The sequence below is a fragment of the Thunnus albacares genome, chromosome 7 (genome assembly GCF_914725855.1).
Source record: "Thunnus albacares chromosome 7, fThuAlb1.1, whole genome shotgun sequence".
NCBI lineage: Eukaryota > Metazoa > Chordata > Actinopteri > Scombriformes > Scombridae > Thunnus > Thunnus albacares.
This window is the reverse complement of record NC_058112.1, coordinates 33,248,617-33,267,500: the sequence shown is the minus strand read 5'-3', so window position 1 is coordinate 33,267,500 and position 18,884 is coordinate 33,248,617. Positions and strand designations below refer to the sequence as shown.

General features: G+C 40.7%; 2 protein-coding genes and 1 long non-coding RNA gene across 4 annotated transcripts in view; 1 reads left to right on the top strand and 2 right to left on the bottom strand.

Moving 5' to 3' along the window:
• The window catches only part of LOC122985205, a 2,164-nt gene extending 720 nt beyond the window's left edge, over positions 1-1,444 (top strand). Inside the window, exon 3 of the long non-coding RNA XR_006404052.1 lies at positions 1,024-1,444. This is a non-coding gene — a long non-coding RNA (uncharacterized LOC122985205). The remainder of the gene's footprint in view (positions 1-1,023) is intronic.
• The window catches only part of gpr37a (G protein-coupled receptor 37a), a 9,128-nt gene extending 4,947 nt beyond the window's left edge, over positions 1-4,181 (bottom strand). Inside the window, exon 1 of the mRNA XM_044355618.1 lies at positions 2,742-4,181. Within this exon, the coding sequence (XP_044211553.1) occupies positions 2,742-3,692 (951 nt within the window). The 5' untranslated portion in view covers positions 3,693-4,181. The remainder of the gene's footprint in view (positions 1-2,741) is intronic.
• A 3,300-nt stretch (positions 4,182-7,481) lies between these two features.
• Positions 7,482-18,884, bottom strand: part of pot1 (protection of telomeres 1 homolog) — an 87,396-nt gene continuing 75,993 nt past the window's right edge. For both annotated transcript variants that reach the window (XM_044355604.1, XM_044355603.1), the window contains exons 11-20: positions 17,957-18,165; positions 17,033-17,130; positions 15,785-15,811; positions 15,130-15,289; positions 14,775-14,983; positions 14,520-14,655; positions 13,021-13,103; positions 12,187-12,281; positions 8,105-8,210; positions 7,482-7,835 (exon numbers count right to left, since the gene is read on the bottom strand). In XM_044355604.1, the coding sequence (XP_044211539.1) occupies positions 7,696-7,835; positions 8,105-8,210; positions 12,187-12,281; positions 13,021-13,103; positions 14,520-14,655; positions 14,775-14,983; positions 15,130-15,289; positions 15,785-15,811; positions 17,033-17,130; positions 17,957-18,165 (1,263 nt within the window). In that variant the 3' untranslated portion in view covers positions 7,482-7,695. The remainder of the gene's footprint in view (positions 7,836-8,104; positions 8,211-12,186; positions 12,282-13,020; positions 13,104-14,519; positions 14,656-14,774; positions 14,984-15,129; positions 15,290-15,784; positions 15,812-17,032; positions 17,131-17,956; positions 18,166-18,884) is intronic.

Genomic DNA, 18,884 nt, shown 5'->3' with positions numbered 1-18,884 from the left:
AGTCTCTCATCCTCTCAGCTCCCTATATTCCTCTGAGTCAGATCCTTACAGACACATTTATTATTCATTTCTCACTCTGTACTGAACACATCCTGGTTACAGACAGCTGATCTATAGAAACAGACAAATAACAGCCGAACTAAAATATACAGAATGATGTAGGTCATCGTCTCAGACAGAGATGCTGTTAAGAAGCTTAAACAGTAAATTAAACCTTTTTGTTTAAAGACTTTAAAGCAAAAAAAAGCTTTTCCACCGTCAGAGGTCACACGAGCCTGATGGTGACCTTTGACCTCCCGCCAGTCTCTGGAGGGATTGTTTTTTTTTTATGAATAGAGAAGGAGAAAGTGAAGAATCAGCACGACAAGATGAAGAAAACTGAAGTGATACAAATATGATGAAGGTAATATAGAGAGAGCTGCAAAGATTAATCGATTAACTGTTAAATTAATCTGCAACTATTTTGATAATCAATCAATCGCTTTGAGTCATTTTTTTAAGAAAAGATGTCCAAATTCTCTGATTCCAGCTTCTTAAATGTGAATATTTTCTGGTGTCTTTAGTCCTTTATGACAGTAAACTGAATATCTTTGAGTTGTGGATAAAACAAAACATTTGAAGACGTCATTTTGAACTTTGGGAAACAACATTTTTCACCATTTTATAGACCAAACAACTAATAAATTAATCAAGAAAATAATCGACAGATGAATTGATAAAACAAATAATCATTTTCAAGATTTTTACTGAGACTTTTGGACCATTTCTGTCAAGAAAAAATAAAAGTTAAGGAACATCAAAATTAAAATTAAGTCGTGGTAAATAATTATGAAGTCCGGAGTACATTTACTGTGTTCTTTTCTTCTTCAGGTGTGTTTGATCGTCATAGAAACCTGCATGTCTCTCGTTTACTCTGTTTACTCTGATGAAGCAGCTGATCGGGGGTGGGGGGTGGGGGGGTCTTCTAATCTCAGTCTGAGACACTCTTCATTAATCCTGATCTTCGCTCTGATTGGACGGCAGGTTGTCACATGGACAGCAGGTGTCGTCTTGTTCTCTGCAGCCTCTGATCAGATTAACGAACCTTCACATCAGGCGACATTAAACCTGATTTAAAGCCTGAGTGCAGTCTGGACCCGCCGTCCTCCTGGTCACATGACCTGCTTGTCACTTGTTTTATTTTATGTATAAATCACATCGATTATTGATTAATCTGACTCCAGTTTTTGATTGGCTGTTGCAGCCTGCGGCCTGTGATTGATGTTAGAGATAAACTGGAAACGCTGCCTTCATATCAGACATTCAAACATCTCATTAAGTGTTTATGTAACCGTGTGACATTTATTTAATGCTGCCATGGTAACCAGATATAATTTATCTCAAGAGACTTCCTGGTTAAATAAGTAAAACTGAAACATGGACAAATAAATAAAAAATGACTTCACTTCCTTCTTCTGTATCATTTATGAACCCGTTTACCTGCTGAACATTAGACATTATTGAATAAAGATCTCCTCCAGACACATTTAAAGACATATAACATCCTCCGCTTTGAATAATAATTTGTCTGATATGTTTTTTTCCACAAAAAAGTTAAACTATTATTTCATTAAAATATCTTAAACTGACATCTCCTCCTTTCTCATCCTTTAAAGTCGTCCTCCAGTCAGAAACATGTTTGTTCTTCTTCTCTGTTCAGTTTGTTTTCATTCGTCTGCTGAAGGAGGAAAGTTTCTCTGAGCTCACCTTAAATCTGATTTTAAGGGGGCGGGACTATGAGCAGGATTTGTGACATCACAACTAGTTTGGAGCCAATCCTGGTCCAGTATTCAACTTACATGGGTGTGATGTGGAAACTCGAAGCCTCCAGTGAAGGAGGAAACATCTGGTGTCCAGCAGGAAAACTTTGCATCACACTTATGTAAGTTACATACTGGATCATAACTGGCTACAAAATAGTTGTGATGTCATAAATCATGTTCGTAAACTCGCCCATTAAAACCAGATTGAGCTCAGAGAAACTTTCCTCCTTCAGCAGATGAATGAAAACAAACAGAGAAGAAGAACAAACATCCAGCTGAAGGAAGAAGAAGAAACAGTTGAAGGGGCTTAAATGTGACTGTGAATTATTCAGATTAAAAAAAAAAAATTGTTGATTTGTGTAGATTAAATTGTCAACTTCTTCCTCCCAGAGGAGGGAAACCCTGCTGCTCTTCCATCTTTGTCCTGTTAAAGTTTTATTTTATTAATCTTTTATTAATTAAATTAAATGCTAAAAAAATGTGAAAAAATGTCACTCACAACTTCTCAGAGTCCACTGTGACGTCTGAAGATGCTCAGTTTACTGTCAGATATGACATTTAAGAAGCTGGAACCAAAAACAACTGATTGATTATCAGAATAGTTGCCAATTAATTGTCTTTCAATCGATTAATCACTGCAGCTCTACTGGACAATCAATCAAATCAATCACAGTCAGCTGGAACCTTTTACATTCTGAGTTTCTCAAACTTTAACCTCCATTTGACTCCTTTCAAGCTATTTTTGTATTTAATTTTAGTATTTTAGTGTTGAAGTTTTTAAAAACGTTCTAATCTATGAGCTACTAAACATCTTCAGTTTAATCTGAGATCAATGAAGTTGATCAATAAAGCGGTGAGAAGAAGAAACTTTCATCATGATCCTGCTGTCAGATCTCATCTCACCTGTTGACACCCCCCCTCCTCCCCTCCCGGTCTCACCTCCAGGTACGGGATGATCCTACACGAGAACTCCCCCAGCAGCCAGTTCTTGGTGAGCTCGTGAAACACCACGAGCGGCAGGCAGAAGAAGATAATGACGAAATCCCAGAGCGCGAGGTTGGCCAGCAGCGAGTTGGAGATGCTCCTCATGTAGTAGTTGTGACACACGATGCACATGACCGACACGTTCCCGATGATGCCCACGCTGAAGATGACGGCGGCGGTGATCACGACCGCGTACGCGCCGTACGACTCCGCGGTGACCGGGTAGAACGGGTTCTTCACCTGCTTGCGTCTGGGGCGCGTGTTCACCGGCACGAACGGCGTGCTGTCGGTAAAGTCCGGCACCGCGTACTCCTCCTCATAGTCGGTGGTGTTGAGACCGAAAGGGGTTCCGTCCTCTTGCTCCTGCGCCATGGCCTCGGGCAGAGGTTCCCACGCGGCCGCAGCTTCGTCCTTCACCGCCTCGCTCCGCTTCGCTCTGCCGGATTTTGCGTTCCGTCTCTGCCGCCGCTTGTGTCCTGTCCTCCCACGGATGAAGGTGTGTCCACGCGGGGTTTGCTCTTCTCCCGGACTGCATCCACCTTTCCGCGGCTCACCGACCTTGTTTCCATCCGTGCCATCTTCCTCTGTAGGTGCAGATCCGACGCGACGCGCTCCATTTTGCGCGTCGCTTTTACGCACAGCGCGCCGGGGAATCTGTGTCCCCAGCTGCTCAGAGGATGACGGGTTTACAGTATCCAGCCACGAGGCCTGCGCACTCGCCCCGCGCGTCCCCCCATTGTCCTCCCCGCTGACTGTGCGCCATCTCCGGCTCTGCGCATTCCTGTCAGCGGCGGTGGATTCATAATGAGGACTGAAAGTCGTCTTTGTTTTGTGCCAGTGGAGCTGAGTCGCGACGGCCTCGCTGCACAGCCACAAACACATCAACCTCGGGAATGGAAGCAGCATCGTGTGGTTCTGTCTAACCTGTGAGATCAAACTGATGTTTGCTCCGAAATGATCGATCCATCTGATTTCTGATCATCAGTCGAGAAAAAAAAGCGCAAATCTGAACTTTAAAATGTCAGTTTTCCTTCATTTTTGCGCGCAAACAACTCTCATACAATCTTTGGTCGCCTGAAAGTGCGGAACCCGATCGGTTCGGGTGCGTCCCGGAGCGGCTCCAGTCTGGAGGCATCACCGGTGAGACCAAAAACCAGAGCGGAAAAAAATATCCTCAAACCGGGCTGGAAACAGTGAACTGACCGCTCGGATCGTGTGCAGCAGAAGGTGGAGGTACGGGTGGAGAGTTGAGTCCTAGCCGGGTAGAAACACCTCCATCCCGGATAGTTTCTGCACGCACAGCGGGTCCGGAGCGCTCGGAGGTCGCGGCGGAGCGCGGAGAGATGCGGCCGGAGGAGACGCCGAGCCTCGTCTGACAGAGAGGAGAGGACCCGAGAGGAGGAGGAGGGGGAGGAGGGGGAGAGAGTTGGCGGAGGGGGTGGGGGGGGGGGGGGGGGGGGGGGGGGGGGGGGGCGTCACTGTCAAACCGGCTCTGATCCGATAATAAATCTGTGTGGGATCACCCACCACACCAACACGATCTACTGACATTCATGACAACTTGTTTTCTTAATGTAAGAAGGTTATTTCCAGAAGTTGTTATAAAGTGACATCAGCTGTCATAAACTTCACAGGCTAAAACATTTCTTAATAAAAATAAAGATTTTCTGTGTTTGGCAGAGGACCAGTGCATAAAAACTACATTTTAAAGAAAGTAAATTCTTAACCTATAAACTTGAAAATGAAGAAAAACTACTTTAAAGAGTTGCGCTTGTGTGATTAGGGGAGACCAGGGACAGTTGTAACACTTTCTGCAATTTTCACGATAAATCAAAAAACATTTACACCGGAAGAGTCCATCTGCTGTATTATAAACGTCAATGTGTCAACTAGTGAAACAATGTATTAAAGTGGTTTTATGAAATATGTTCAGGCTGCAAAATTGATTTAAATACAGTCATTCTACTGTTACAACCGTCCCAATGTAACATGTTTAAAATATACATAATTAATCAATCAAATACTCAGAATGAAAAAGATTATTTAACATTCATGTTATTGTGACTATTCATTTCTTTTCTTTTTAAATAATGAATACCGTCCCTGGTCCCCCCTATAACCTTATCTTAAATTCAAGTACACTAAAAGTATAATTAATGAAACGCTGTGAGATACTGATATCCTCCATTTAATATCATCTCATAAAACAGAGACTCAAACTTAATAACTGTGGGAATAAAACTGAATTGATCCTCAAATAGTTAAAATGCTCAAACCAGATTTATTAAAGGACGGGTTCACAATTTTACAAGTGTGTTAAACCAGCAGTCAGGTGTCTATAGTAACAGTGAAAGAGGTTTTCCTCGCTGTAATCATTCCTCCTGTTCATACTGGATATTAAAAGATCCTTCAAATGTGCTTTCAATGGAAGTGATGGAGGATAAAATCCACAGTGTGTCCACACAGTCATTTAAAAGTCTCTGTGAAGCTTCTATTCAGCTTCAGCAGTCTGAGTTAGTCATATCAAGTGGATATCTGACACATTTACAGTCTTTTTAGCATCAAATTCCCTCTTTGTGTTTCCTCGGACAGTGTTTCCCTGTTGAGCTGCAGGTGGAAGTATAGTAACAAAAAGAGGAACTTTGGCACTAAAAAGACTGTAACGTTGAAAGATATCTACTTGATTTGACTCATTTGGATGCTGAAGCTTCATATTAGCTTCAGATAAACTTTGAAATACATTTTGTCCTCCATCACTTCCATTGTAAGGTCATTATGAAGGGATCTCCTAATGGTCAGTATGAACAGGAGGAATGATTACAGCAAGAAAAACAGGTTTAATGTTCATTTGGGCTCCTGACACACTCGAAAAAAGTAAACTTTAATAGAATTGAGATAAAAAGCTGCACTCTAGTAACCTACTCAGGTGGATTATTAGACTAAAACCTGTCTGATGAGTCTATGATTCATAAACTGCCTGTCTAACAATTTTAAATAAATTAAAAAAAAGATTCTTAATGTCAGTTGTAAGAAGCTGTTATGTAAGTTTATGACACAATCAAGAATCAATGAAGCTCTTGTTAAACAACAACAGAGCAGCTTGTAAACTGTACAAAACATAATGATTCATTATATCTTTGATTATCTAATAAAGGACATTTTAACTCCTTACAGGTTAAATATTGCAGACAGAGTTCAGTATCTTTGTCTAAAAAGGCCTTAAAGGCTGTTTGAATGTGCTAGAAACCACCATTAATACAGTAATATGACTAAGCAGAGAGAAAACTCAGTCAAAATATAAAGAAACGGCACCTCTGGATGTAAAATGTTTCAGTGTGGACGCTTGAATTCAGACTAGTTGACCAGATGATGTGACGTCCTCTACTGCAGTGTTTTTATTTAATGAAATGACTAAAGAGGAAAGATGGATGAAAGTATTTAGTATTGAAGTGAACATGTGCAGCTTGTATAATGAGTTTTTATATGTGCAGTCTGTCATCATGACTCAAACTAAGACTACCTCTGACTTATTTTATTCATATTTCATTTAATGTTCATTTTATGTTATTTATTATTACGTTTAACTGTTTTATATGTTATTTTATTTGTTTTCCTGCTTTCTTTTATTTGTCCTTGTTTGTAACAGTTGTTTTGAAAAGTGCTATTTAAATAAAGTTATTAATATGGAAATAAGTTATTTTTAGCTTTTAGTGTTTTTATCCTGCGTCATGTTTCAGCTTTAACTTGTGTTTCTGTTTGTTAGTTTTCATGGTGAATGTTTGTAAAGTTTGACCAAAACAAACCAAACTTAGTTTCACAGAGAAACATAAAAACACTCTGAAGTGATTCTGCAGGAATTAATAGTGTACTTGTGATGTTTGTATAGTTGACAATAGATTTATTAATTATTATAATTAAACAGCAGGAATTTGTCAGTTTGCTTCTGCAGTTTGAGGAAAAATCTGAGTTCCAGTAAAGAAACATTATCGTGTTTCAGTGAAAGTGACTGAATCCTGTTAAAACAGGTCTTGTTTGCCATCTAGTGTCAAGTCTGAGTATTACACCCAAACCGTCCTGCTGCACTAAACTAAAAGACAATATTAAAGGGTTAAAACAGCTCCGAGCTCTCGGTGAGATTTTGTTTTTGATGACAGCAGCTAAAACTGGAAGGACTTGAATCAGTATTCTGGGATGTTTGTGTCTTAGTTTTCAAATACTGGGAGCTCTGGGAGCTCCTGGCTGCTGGTCTTCAAACACCTGGTGAGGTCATCATGTCAGAGTCCGACATCCCTCCACCTGAGAGCAGGACGGACAGGTAATAAGATGATGACAGAAGAGGAAACGGAGCTCGTCTCTCCAGACTGACGGGACAGAAAAACACAAAGTTTACCAGAAGATCGTCTACTTCCTGGATGATAACGAAGGCAACGAACTTCCTGCTGAAAGAAATGACGACATTAAGATGAAAATAAATATATTGTGTTCTGAAAACACATCAACACAAGTCCCCTGTCAGCTGTTTCTCGTAAGTATTACCGTGTGAGGAAGAGGACACGAGACTCTTGATCTCAACACAGATGCTGCAAATTCCGCAAAAAGTACAAATAACCAGTGAGTTGAATTACAGGAACATTATGAATCACAGCCAGTTTGTTTCCATATAAAACCTCTGCTGCAAAAACACCAACAGCCTCATTAAAAGTCAATTCTTTTATTCTGAAAGAATACAGGAAACAAAGCAGAATTTTCAAAATACACTCACATGTCAGTCTCACATATTTATGTACATTTATTTTACTTTACAAATAAAAAAAACACACAAAGGACATTAAATACAAAACAGGTAGAGACAGTTTTTTTTTTCCCTGCAGGATTGTGATCTACTGGTGACCTTTGACCTGCAGGGGGTTCAGGCGGGGTCGGGGTCGGAGCGAGTGCACGAGGGTTTGGTGACGGTGGTGTTGCAGATCTGGTAGCAGGTTTGGTTCTGTCCCCCGTTGTCCTCCGCTGGGTACGCTGTCAGACACAAGTCCAGCCACGGACGCTCAGCTGAGGACACACACACGAGACCAACGTCACACACACACACACACACACGAGACCAACGTCACACACACACACACACACACGAGACCAACGTCACACACACACACACACACACACACACACACACACACACACACACACACACACACACGAGACCAACGTCACACACACACACACACACACACACACACACACACACACACACACACGAGACCGACGTCACACAGATTGTGTAGCTGCTCTGTAGGTGTGTGTGAGTTTGATGGACGTACCTGTGCTGCCCCCCGGTGGAAGGAGGGAGTCCATGGTTTGACGGACACTGTTCTGAGCCTCCTGATTGGCTGCCACGTCCTCCGCCGACACGCCGAAGAACAACTCCTGATGAAAGACACGAAGCAAGTTAAAAAAAAAACAAGAAACGACGTCTGTCTCTGCTGTTTATAGACAGGAAGTTCACATCATCACACATTCATGTTTACCTTCATATCTCCTCTTGAAACCTGTTTACAACACGCTGCGTTCAATTCCATCTCCTTTCACAAAGATTATGATTTATTATTTTTATTAATCAGTTTTCTCTGATTCCCTCCCTGAATTTAACTGTTTGTGTCAGATTTGTCATTTACAGCATTTTGCTTCAACCATGACTGAAGCAGCTGATAAACTGTATGTTCATGTTTATCAGTCAGATACAACCCTAAAACAAATAAACAAACAAACAAAACATTCACATATTAAAAACCTACTGAGCTGTTCTCTCTGTAGGGTTAGAACAGCTGGGTATTATTATTATTGTTATTATTACTATAATTATTATTGTTATTATTATTATTACTATTATTATTATTATTATTATTATTATTATTATTATTATCACTACTATTATTTCTATTATTATTATTACTATTATTATTATTATTATTATTATTATTATTATTATTATCAGGAGTCACTTTGTTAACCTGTCGCTCTTCTCTTCCTCTACCAGTCAGATGAATCAGGGTTTTATTTTGTAGTTTTATTTTGTAATTCTCTGGTCCACATGTTACATTCATTACTGACTCAGCTGTTTTACATTATTATGTTTAATCTCCAGTTGATAATAAACGTCGTTTTAGAAGCTTTGTTCATGTGTGATTCTCTTTATTTGTCTCTGACTCTCAACCAGTTCGTGACACGTTCAACGTCAGCCTCCCAATAAAAAGGAAACTGGCCTTCGGTTGAACCTCACTGCTGTTACTGAGCTCAGGGATGTTTTATGTCGTCATGACGACGGCAGGATGACAGTATTTAAAAGTGTTTCATTCCTGAGAAAAGATAAACATGAACTGAAGTAAAACTGGTCAAACGTGTTGCGATCCAGAGCCGCTGCTGATCAAAGCCTTTTCTGTCTTCTTCATGGCTTTTAGTGCTTTATTTAGTGTTCGTGAACACATTGAACAGATTAAATTCTCTCACATTTTTTGCGTTTGACAGTTTCCTTCCTTCTTCTCTGAGTATTTTCACAGACATGCTTGAGAAGCCTTTTTTTTTCCCCACTGTTTCTCTCTGGATTCCTGAAACTAAAACTGGCACATTCAGTCCGCTAATGAGAGACAACAAAGACAGTAAAAAGCTCCGTTCAGACGAGCTGCTTGTTATGTAAATGTTGTGGCAATTTTCCATGTTGATCTCAGTCACTTTTCCTCTGTTGCAAAGTAACATTTCAACCAGTTTCCAGTTTGAACTGAATGACTTGAAAGATCAGAAGTTTGGAATTAAACGCGTCCAGTTTTTAAGAGCAGCAACAGACGTCTATATTATATTCTATTATTTGATCTTATGGAGCTCGAGAGGAAAAAATAACTAATTCATGTTCCTCATTTAACAGAATTCACCCTCGCGCTGACCTCTCATCCTGCTACATCCTAACTATGGATCGCTGGGAGATAATAAGGTTTAGTTTTGATCTTGGACTCAGATATGAGGATGAGAACAACACTGTTTCATCTCTGAGATTAGAATATAACTGTAAACACTCTCATGCTCATATATACACTTATATATTTGTGTATATATACATGTTCTAAGCAACATATTTTAACTGAGAGCACTTATTAGTTTCTTCTTCTTCTTCTCTGGATTATCTACTAAATGATAATATTGATGAGAACATTTCTCAGTGGGTTCACAGTGGACAGGAGGAGACGAGCGTCCCTCATGTTCACCATCATGATCATTAATTAAGGTTTCAACATCAAAATAAGTTTGAAAATCCAGCAGTGATGCAGCCTGTGAGAGAAGTGGCAACACTCTTCTTCGTTGGTGTTATTACTTTTCCAACTGAGCGCTGACGGAGCTGTTTTTAAGTCTTTCGGTTTCAAAGCAAGTCTCAAATGTTCAAGGCCGAGTCCGAGTTAAACGTTCATTCGGTGGTGTAACAGTGTAATGTGGAGCGCTGTCTGTGATGTCAGCGGTGCTGAATGTGCACAACTGAACCAAAACACGTGGCTTTAATTTTAAATGTCAGACGGATAAAGATTTATAGAAGGATTTAGAGTAACGATCAGACTCTTACTCTGATAGTTTGTTATTAATATTATGAAGATAAGTGTGTACAGATATTCACACAGGAGGTTATTTGTAATAATTAGAGCAACAGACAAGTGAAAACACATTAATAACATCCCGAAATATTTTACAAAAGCAAACATGACCTTTTTTAATAACTTAACTAAAAGGAGGAATTAGCAGATTGCCAACAAAAGTGATTTGTGCATCAAAATATTAAAAATAAAACAGCGATGTCACATATTCAAGGTCTTAAAGCCTTGAAACGTGGTTTGAAATCATACAAATGCAAATATGATATCAAAGTTGAGTGTCTCATTGAGAATCCACAAAAATCTGAATGAAAATAAACATTCATAACTATTAGAAAGCTCAAAAACAGCTCATTTGGCTGCTCAAAGCATTTCTCAGGACTGTGTGGGCGTGTCCACATCACGTTTGATTGACAGCTCACTTTCAGCTCAAGTATCGTTTTATTTTCTATTCATTCACTAAAACGTTTGCTGATATGGAATAAATCTAATCTATCAAATGGACCCTACTTGGTTGAAAGTTTGAATAATCCACTAACTAACAAACTAGGTTAGACCACCTGAAACTGTGTTTTTATTTAACTATACCTCCTGGAGTATGGCGCTAATCGTTTTAGCATCTTCCATTCACTTACATGAAACGGTTAGCATTAGCTTTTCTATTCAAAACTTTTAAACTTATTATCATCTACCCCAGTGGTCCACTGGTTATCTTGACTAATCAGCTAACTAGCAGAGTAGAGTAGACCACACATTTGTTTTTATTGAACTATACCTCCCAGACTATGAAGCTAAGTGTTTTAGCATCTTCCATTCACTTACATGAAACGGTTAGCATTAGCTTTTCTATTCAAAACTTTTAAGTTTCTTATCAATTACTCCAGTGCTCTACTAGTTATCTTGACTAATCAGCTAACTAGCAGAGTAGAGTAGACCACACATATCTGTTTTTATTGAACTATACCTTCCAGACTATGAAGCTAAGTGTTTTAGCATCTTTCATTCACTTACATGAAACGGTTAGCATTAGCATTGCTATGCTACACTTTTGAGCTACTTATCCACTCAGTGATTAATACAGATTTGGATGATGTACCCAAGTCTGCTAGTTAGCTTAACACAGTAACTTTCAAACCATGTCAGGCTAATTTGAATTCTCATTCCAGCTAAAAACAAAGAAAAGTGCACTGCATTGTTTTATCATGAAGGAGATGAGAGTAAGTGTTGTGAAGTCAGCTTGACCAGATAGCCACGTCAGTCATCTTTCTCTTAAATATGATTGGGCAGGTATTTATTACGTAATAAATTCCCTAGTTTAGCCCCATCTAACTGTAACCCAGTAACAAGGGAAGGGAGAGAAACTTTCTAAATAATGTGTTTACTATATGCACATTAGATCCCAAATTACATGATTAATAGCCAAACATGGATTTACCTTTCCAGGGGCTTTAATATATTTGTAATTCAAGTTAGCTGTTTAGTTTAAAATGTTTACTGAGCAGAGAAATACCAACATTTCCAAACCTTCACTCCTCTATCATCCCTGCTGCAGTCAGAGGGTGAATCATGTCTTTTGATTGTGTATAAACTCTGTAGCATCTCCTCAACATGCTCCTCCCTGTTCTCTGATTCACCTGCTGTGCTCTGAACCTCTCACACGTGGTTTTAGTAAAAACATTCAGACACAGCAGAACTTCTCCTTGTAATCTAATCTCATCTGATCCACACTGAGCCTGTAGTTTATACACGATACGATCAGCGTTCAGACTCACGGCGTCTCTCCACAGGAAGACGTCCAACGTGTCGGTGGCGTCCTGCAGCTCGAGCTTCATCAGCAGGACGAACCGCAGCAGCTGAACGCCGAGAGCTACAGACATGAAAAACACATTAACATTATAACATAATGTGATTTATTTCAGAGGAGGAAAAAAAAAAAAAAAACTGCAGCTTGAACAGAGCTGAAATCAGCCAGGAGCTGTTCAGGAACCTTTACAAGCTGCTGAATCAGGAGGAAGGAAAAGGACACAAACATAAATCTCTGTGAGATAAAGAGAGCAGCTCGCAGGTTTTAAACCCCGAAGACGAGACGAGGCGTCACAGGACGAGCACACAAACAGCACAACAACAACAACAACAACATTCCTTCATTATGAAGAGTTTGGTCACATTAGTTTTTATCTTCGTGAAATGGAAAAACTTTCCAGAAAGCTTGATGCTGTTATTCGTCTTTGGAGCCGTTTCTAAACAAACTAACGTGACCAAACACTTCATGATGAAGCAACATGTGACCCAGTGCAGCGATGTGACTCACTGACGTGTTTTTAATAGTTTCTGGACAGTAACAGAGGTCTACGGCTCACAACATGAGATTTGTTAACAATAAGGAAAACATAGAAAATCACCAGACTTCCTCCTTTAATCCTTTAATTTTCTGTCCATTGATTTGTGAAAGAAAATCATGTCAAGTTGTTTCCTCTGTTAAAGCTGCACAAATGGATTTTTTGGGCCTGAACAAGCTGAAACACGCTGACGTGTGAGTGTGAGCTGTTTCCTGTGTGTGTGTTCTCCAACCTCTCCGACACGACGGAGATTCGAATCGAACTCACCGTCTGCGACGATCTTCTCATCGATCAGTTCGACTCCTTCTGCACACGGCTCCCTCACTGCAGCCTCGGAGCACCGCTTACACCTGCAACACACACACACACACACACACACACACACACACACACACACACACACACACACACACAGAGAGGAAACCATCCGAGTGTGAGTGATGAAGGATGTGTAATCATCCTTTAAGGCCGCAGCTGTTCACCTCGGTGACGTTTACATCACACACTGTAGTTTAAACTGAGGACAGAGACGCACTTTATCTTTAAAACGCAGCCTACTTTATCTCGCCGGCGTTCTCAGAGATGGAACAATGAGACTGCAGTTCTGGAGCTTTTGATCATATCACACAATCTTCCTCAGCAGAATATAATATCTTTGTGTTGAGACTGTTTTTGTTTTGTTGTTTCCAAAGTCAAGAATGAACTTTCTACTTCTGCTTTTATGCTGACATGAGTGAGAAGTTCTTAAACAACAGTCAGGAGCCCAAATGAACATTGAAACATGTTTTCAATGTATTATGAGCTTGATGTAGTTAAAGTATTGCAGTAAAAGTACATAAGTATTATGAGCTTGATGTAGTTAAAGTATTGCAGTAAAAGTACATAAGTATTATGAGCTTGATGTAGTTAAAGTATTGCAGTAAAAGTACATAAGTATTATGAGCTTGATGTAGTTAAAGTATTGCAGTAAAAGTACATAAGTATTATGAGCTTGATGTAGTTAAAGTATTGCAGTAAAAGTACATAAGTATTATGAGCTTGATGTAGTTAAAGTATTGCAGTAAAAGTAGTGGTTTGGTCCCTCTGACTGATATATTATTATATATGACATCATTAGATTATTAATAGTGAAGCATCAGTGTTAGAGCAGCATGTTACTGTTGTAGCTGCTGGAGGTGGAGCTAGTTTACACTACTTTATATACAGTTAGCTAGTTTAGTCCAGTGGTTCCCAACCTAGGGGTCGGGGCCCCTCCGAAGGGTCAGCAGATAAATCTGAGGGGTGGTGAGATGATTAATGGGAGAGGAAAGAAGAAAAAACAAAGTTCTGATACACAAATCTGTTTTCAGTTTTTGGACTTTTTCTCTAATCTTTGATTTTTGCTGAAATATTGGATCATTTGAACATTTATTGAAATGAAAGCATGTGAGAAGTTTAGAGGGAAAAATCACTATTTGGTGGAGCTGTTAACAACTCATAGACATGTGAAATGTGACCCCGACTACACACTGCTTTTTGTAAGACGTCAAAAGACAAAAAGGTTGGAAACCACTGGTTTCATCTTTAACAATGTGTTGTATTTTAAAAGCTTGTTATATTATCCATTGTGTCAAATCTTCATCTGAAAAGTAACTAAAGCTGTTAAATAAATGTAGTGGAGTAGAAAGTACAATATTTCACTCTGAAATGTAGAAAGTAGCATCACATGGTCAGACATGTTTTAATAAAGCAGTAATAATTATAACTGATTTATCGGCGTCTCTGACCCGTAGTATCGTTTCCTGCCTCTGAACAGGAAAGGTGCAGTCAGGTCCAGCAGAGCCAGTTGACCTCCTGACGACCTCACAGGGACGATGTTCTGGTAGCCGGACGCCAGTCGACACGTTTCCTCCAGAGTCGAACCTGCAAAACACCAGAACGTCTGTCACCAGGCACATAACCTTCATCCTGTCTGATGATGATAATGACAGATGTCTGTGTAACATGTTTGATCATTTCTTCTGTGTCAGCAGGACTGTTACCCATGAGGAAGATGAGCTCTTTGGTTTTGCCTTCATACAGGAGCTGTGTGGACAGGTGAACACTCAGAGCTCGAGTCGGGGAAGCGGGGGAGTCTCCGGGGACCTCGACCCGCCCGGAGAGAGCCCACGGCGGGGGACTGAAGGGTCCAGAGTCCCCGGACGCCTCGGAGAAGATGCCTGCTACCAGCTCGTCATCCGGGACGTCCTGCCTGAGATCACAGAGAAATTATAGATCTGATTTATTACATTTTACAAGTTCTGAATGTGTGTTTAGATCTTAAGTGTGTGTGTGTAGTGTGTAGTGTGTGTGTGTGTGTGTGTGTGTGTGTGTGTGTGTGTGTGTGTGTGAGCCTACATAGATGAACACTTGCTGCAGTAGAGTTTCAGAGCCTGGTGGAGCCTTCGGGGTTCGTAGGATCTCAGCTGGACTCTGACGTGGTGAACTCGACCCGGCGGATCGGAGCGCTTCAGCTCGGACAGCGTCTCCAGCTGCACGTCGTGTCCGCAGCTTCTGTCTGCAGACAAAAAAAACCACACAAACAATAAAACACATTAACAGTTTGACAGACACAAACACACAAAGAGACTTTCAGTAACTTTAAAAGAGTTTAATGATAAATAGAATGAAGCATAAAACACAAACTGAAGAAACTAAAGGAACTCTGGAGCATTTAAGGCCTTTAGTATCATTAAAACATCATTTCTAAGACTTGCAGACGCCCTGCAGACAAGATTCCTCTTGTGTCTCTGATTTATGACGTCCTAAACACCTCGGAGGCTGCTTCATACACCGGACTAAGTGTCTGCATAAGATGATATAAATGTATTTTACTATCAGCAGCCTGTTTATGAGTCTGCAGAGATGCTGGTGACTTCAAATAAGTTACAAACTGAGACAAACAGAGAAGAATTAAAGCTGAAACAAACCACTGATCTTCTTCAGGCTGGATTTCTTTCATTTCACATATATTATGACTGTTTAAAGGTCACAGCAGCTGATAGTTTCCTACCTGTGCTGCACTCCACTGGGTCAGCATCTAAAAACACAGACAGAGAGAAACCATCAAGGACTGAACCAGACACAAAGTCAACAGAAGTCAGGCTGTCTACATTCAGGTCACACGCTGAGAGACAGTCTGAAACAGAGCACAGCTTATCTTCTATGACCTTGGTTTCTATAGGAGACGGTCGGCCTTATCAGGGCAGCTGCTGCCCACACGTCCTTATCAGACAGAGAGATGAACTGCTCTGGCTGAGACCGGCCACGACCTGCTGCTCCCAGGGTTGTCTCTGGAGATGACTCGGAAATGACCCGGACATGACCCTGCTAAAAAAACTGTGTCATATTACCTTTAAGCCAAAAGAGGAAAAACTCCTCACAACAAGTAACACAGACGTATAAACAACAACTGCTGAAAAACAGCTGATCACAGTCGCTGTGAACATCGTCCAGATATGCAGCAGTTTCTAAACAATAACTAGTTTCAGTTTTGTTTGAATTGAATTTCAATTGTTCTGACAATTTCCTTCAAAAACGTTGTAAATCGAGGGGAGGAAGCAGCGAGATTCACAAGTGTTGAAACTAGACCAGTGTGGGCTTTATTTACTGTATAATAAGAACATATCAGTGGCTTCATACAGTATCATTTCCAGCTCTATATCTATATTCTGGGACTCTGATGGAATATCTTTGCATGATTCCCAGTTTAAAGCTTCCATTGTAAGGTCATTATAAAGGGATCTTCTGATGGTCAGTATGAACAGGAGGAATGATTACAGATCCAAACTGCTGCTTTAAGACAGACTTGAAAAATCGTGAACTGGTCCTTTAAGCTCAGACGATGCCAAACTGTTTTTATGTTAATAAAAGTATCACGAAACTTCATCCCAAATATTTTGTCCACTCGAGAGTTTCAGAACAGACACGACAGAAGCTGCAGCTGTTTGTTCATCTGCGTGGAAACATTCAGGTCACATGACTTTTTATTTTATCCCCAGTGAAGACTGGGATTTAAGACACAGCTACTGGAAGCAGCTTCATCCCTCCATCCATCCCTCCATCCATACATCCATCCCTCCATCCCTCCATACATCCATCCCTCAATCCATCCATCCCTCCATCCATTCATCCCTCCCTCCATCCATCCCTCCCTCCCTCCATCCATCGTGTAGTATTTTACATGTTGAGAACAGCTATAGATCTATAACTCATTATACACGACGGGTCTGACGGGACCAACAGGCTCTGAAGTTCTTACCCGGAGACTCCGGCGGCGTGCTCCAGACCTCCAGCATCATGGTGTCGTTCAGCTCAGCGAGGTCGACCTCGTCGTGCTTTGGAAAAGCCTCGATGACTCTACAGATACATAAACAAGAAGAAAATGACTTCTGGTTATGAGCATTACTGTATGATTCCAGTGACATTTATCAAATACTGCTGCGAGAGGACCTGGATTAAACTCCTCTGTGTGTGTATTAAACCATCAGAGTGTGGACGCCCCGGCAACCTGCTGGTTAATATGTACGCTATATAACTGTAACATCACACTTTCCCTTTAATTCCTGTCATCTGTCCACTGTCCCTATAATACAGGCATAAAAACCCCCCCAAAAATATATATATTTATATAAAAACCCCATCAGAGTGTGAGCGATAAAGGATGTGTAACCATCCTTTAAGGCCGCAGCTGTTCACCTCATGTCTCCGCTGACGTTTACATCACACGCTGTAGTTCAAACTGTGGACGAGTCTCTTACAAAACACATCAGAGACGCATTTTATCTTTTTAAAATGCAGCCGACTTTATCTCGACGGCGTTCTCAGAGATGGAACAATGAGACTGTAACACACACACACACACACACACACACACACACACACACACACACACACACACACACACACACACACACACACACACACACTTCCTCAGCAGAATATCTTATCTTTATGGTGAGATTGTTTTTGTAAACTGCTGTTTCCAAAGTCAAGAATGAACTTTCTACTTCTGCTTTTATGCCGACATGGGTGAGAAGTTCTTAAAACAACAGATATAAACTTTTAAACACATGTTTTGCACAGACTGTGGATTATATCCTCCATCACTTCCATTGTTTCTTCTATTACTGGATTTTTAGCCTCATTTCTCTCACGTATTTCTGTCCCTCATCTCCTGCCGTACCTCTTCAGCTCCTGCACATCGGGGCTGTTTTCTGGAAGAACGCGGATCCCTCTGCCGTACGCCGTCCCTCCGTGCAGGTGGAAAGCCAGGTGATCCACCTCCTCCTCCTCCTCCTCCTCTCCCTCCTCTGATTGGTTGCTGGTGAGGCCGGGTACTTTACTGGATCCCGGGATCGCTCGCAGGTTGTAGATCCTCAGGAAGTCGCCAGGCTGATGGAAACAAACAGCACAATATAAACACCACAAAAAAAGCACCAAAAGGTCTATATGCAGCTACAGTCCTCCTCCTTCTGTGCAAAAAAATGTATTTCAAAGTTTATCTGAAGCTAATATGAAGCTTCAGCGTCCAAATGAGTCAAATCAAGTAGATATCTTTCAACGTTACAGTCTTTTTAGTGCCAAAGTTCCTCTTTTTGTTACTATACTTCCACCTGCAGCTCAACAGGGAAACACTGTCCGAGGAAACACAAAGAGGGAATTTGATGCTAAAAAGACTGTAAATGTGTCAGATATCCACTTGATATGACTAACTCAGACTGATGAAGCTGAATAGAAGCTTCACACAGACTTTTAAATGACTGTGTGGACACACTGTGGATTTTGGTCTCCATCACTTCCATTGATCATCGTGTTTTTAATAGTTTCTGGACAACAACGGAGGAATCAGATGTATCAGGCTTGTTAGTGGATCAGTTCATTGTTGGTTTGGATCCAAACATGAAGTCAAACTGCAGCCTTATCCTTTAAAGCAGCTTGAGGGAAGGTCTCATATCTTATTCAGTAATAAGTGATGTAATGTAGTCGGATGAACTCTCTCTCTGACACACTGAAGATTCATCCCCAGGCTCCATCACTGTTGTCACTGTGTCTGTGTTCCTAATGATCTGGAGAATCATCAGGGGTTTTAATCAATCAGCAGATGGCGATGT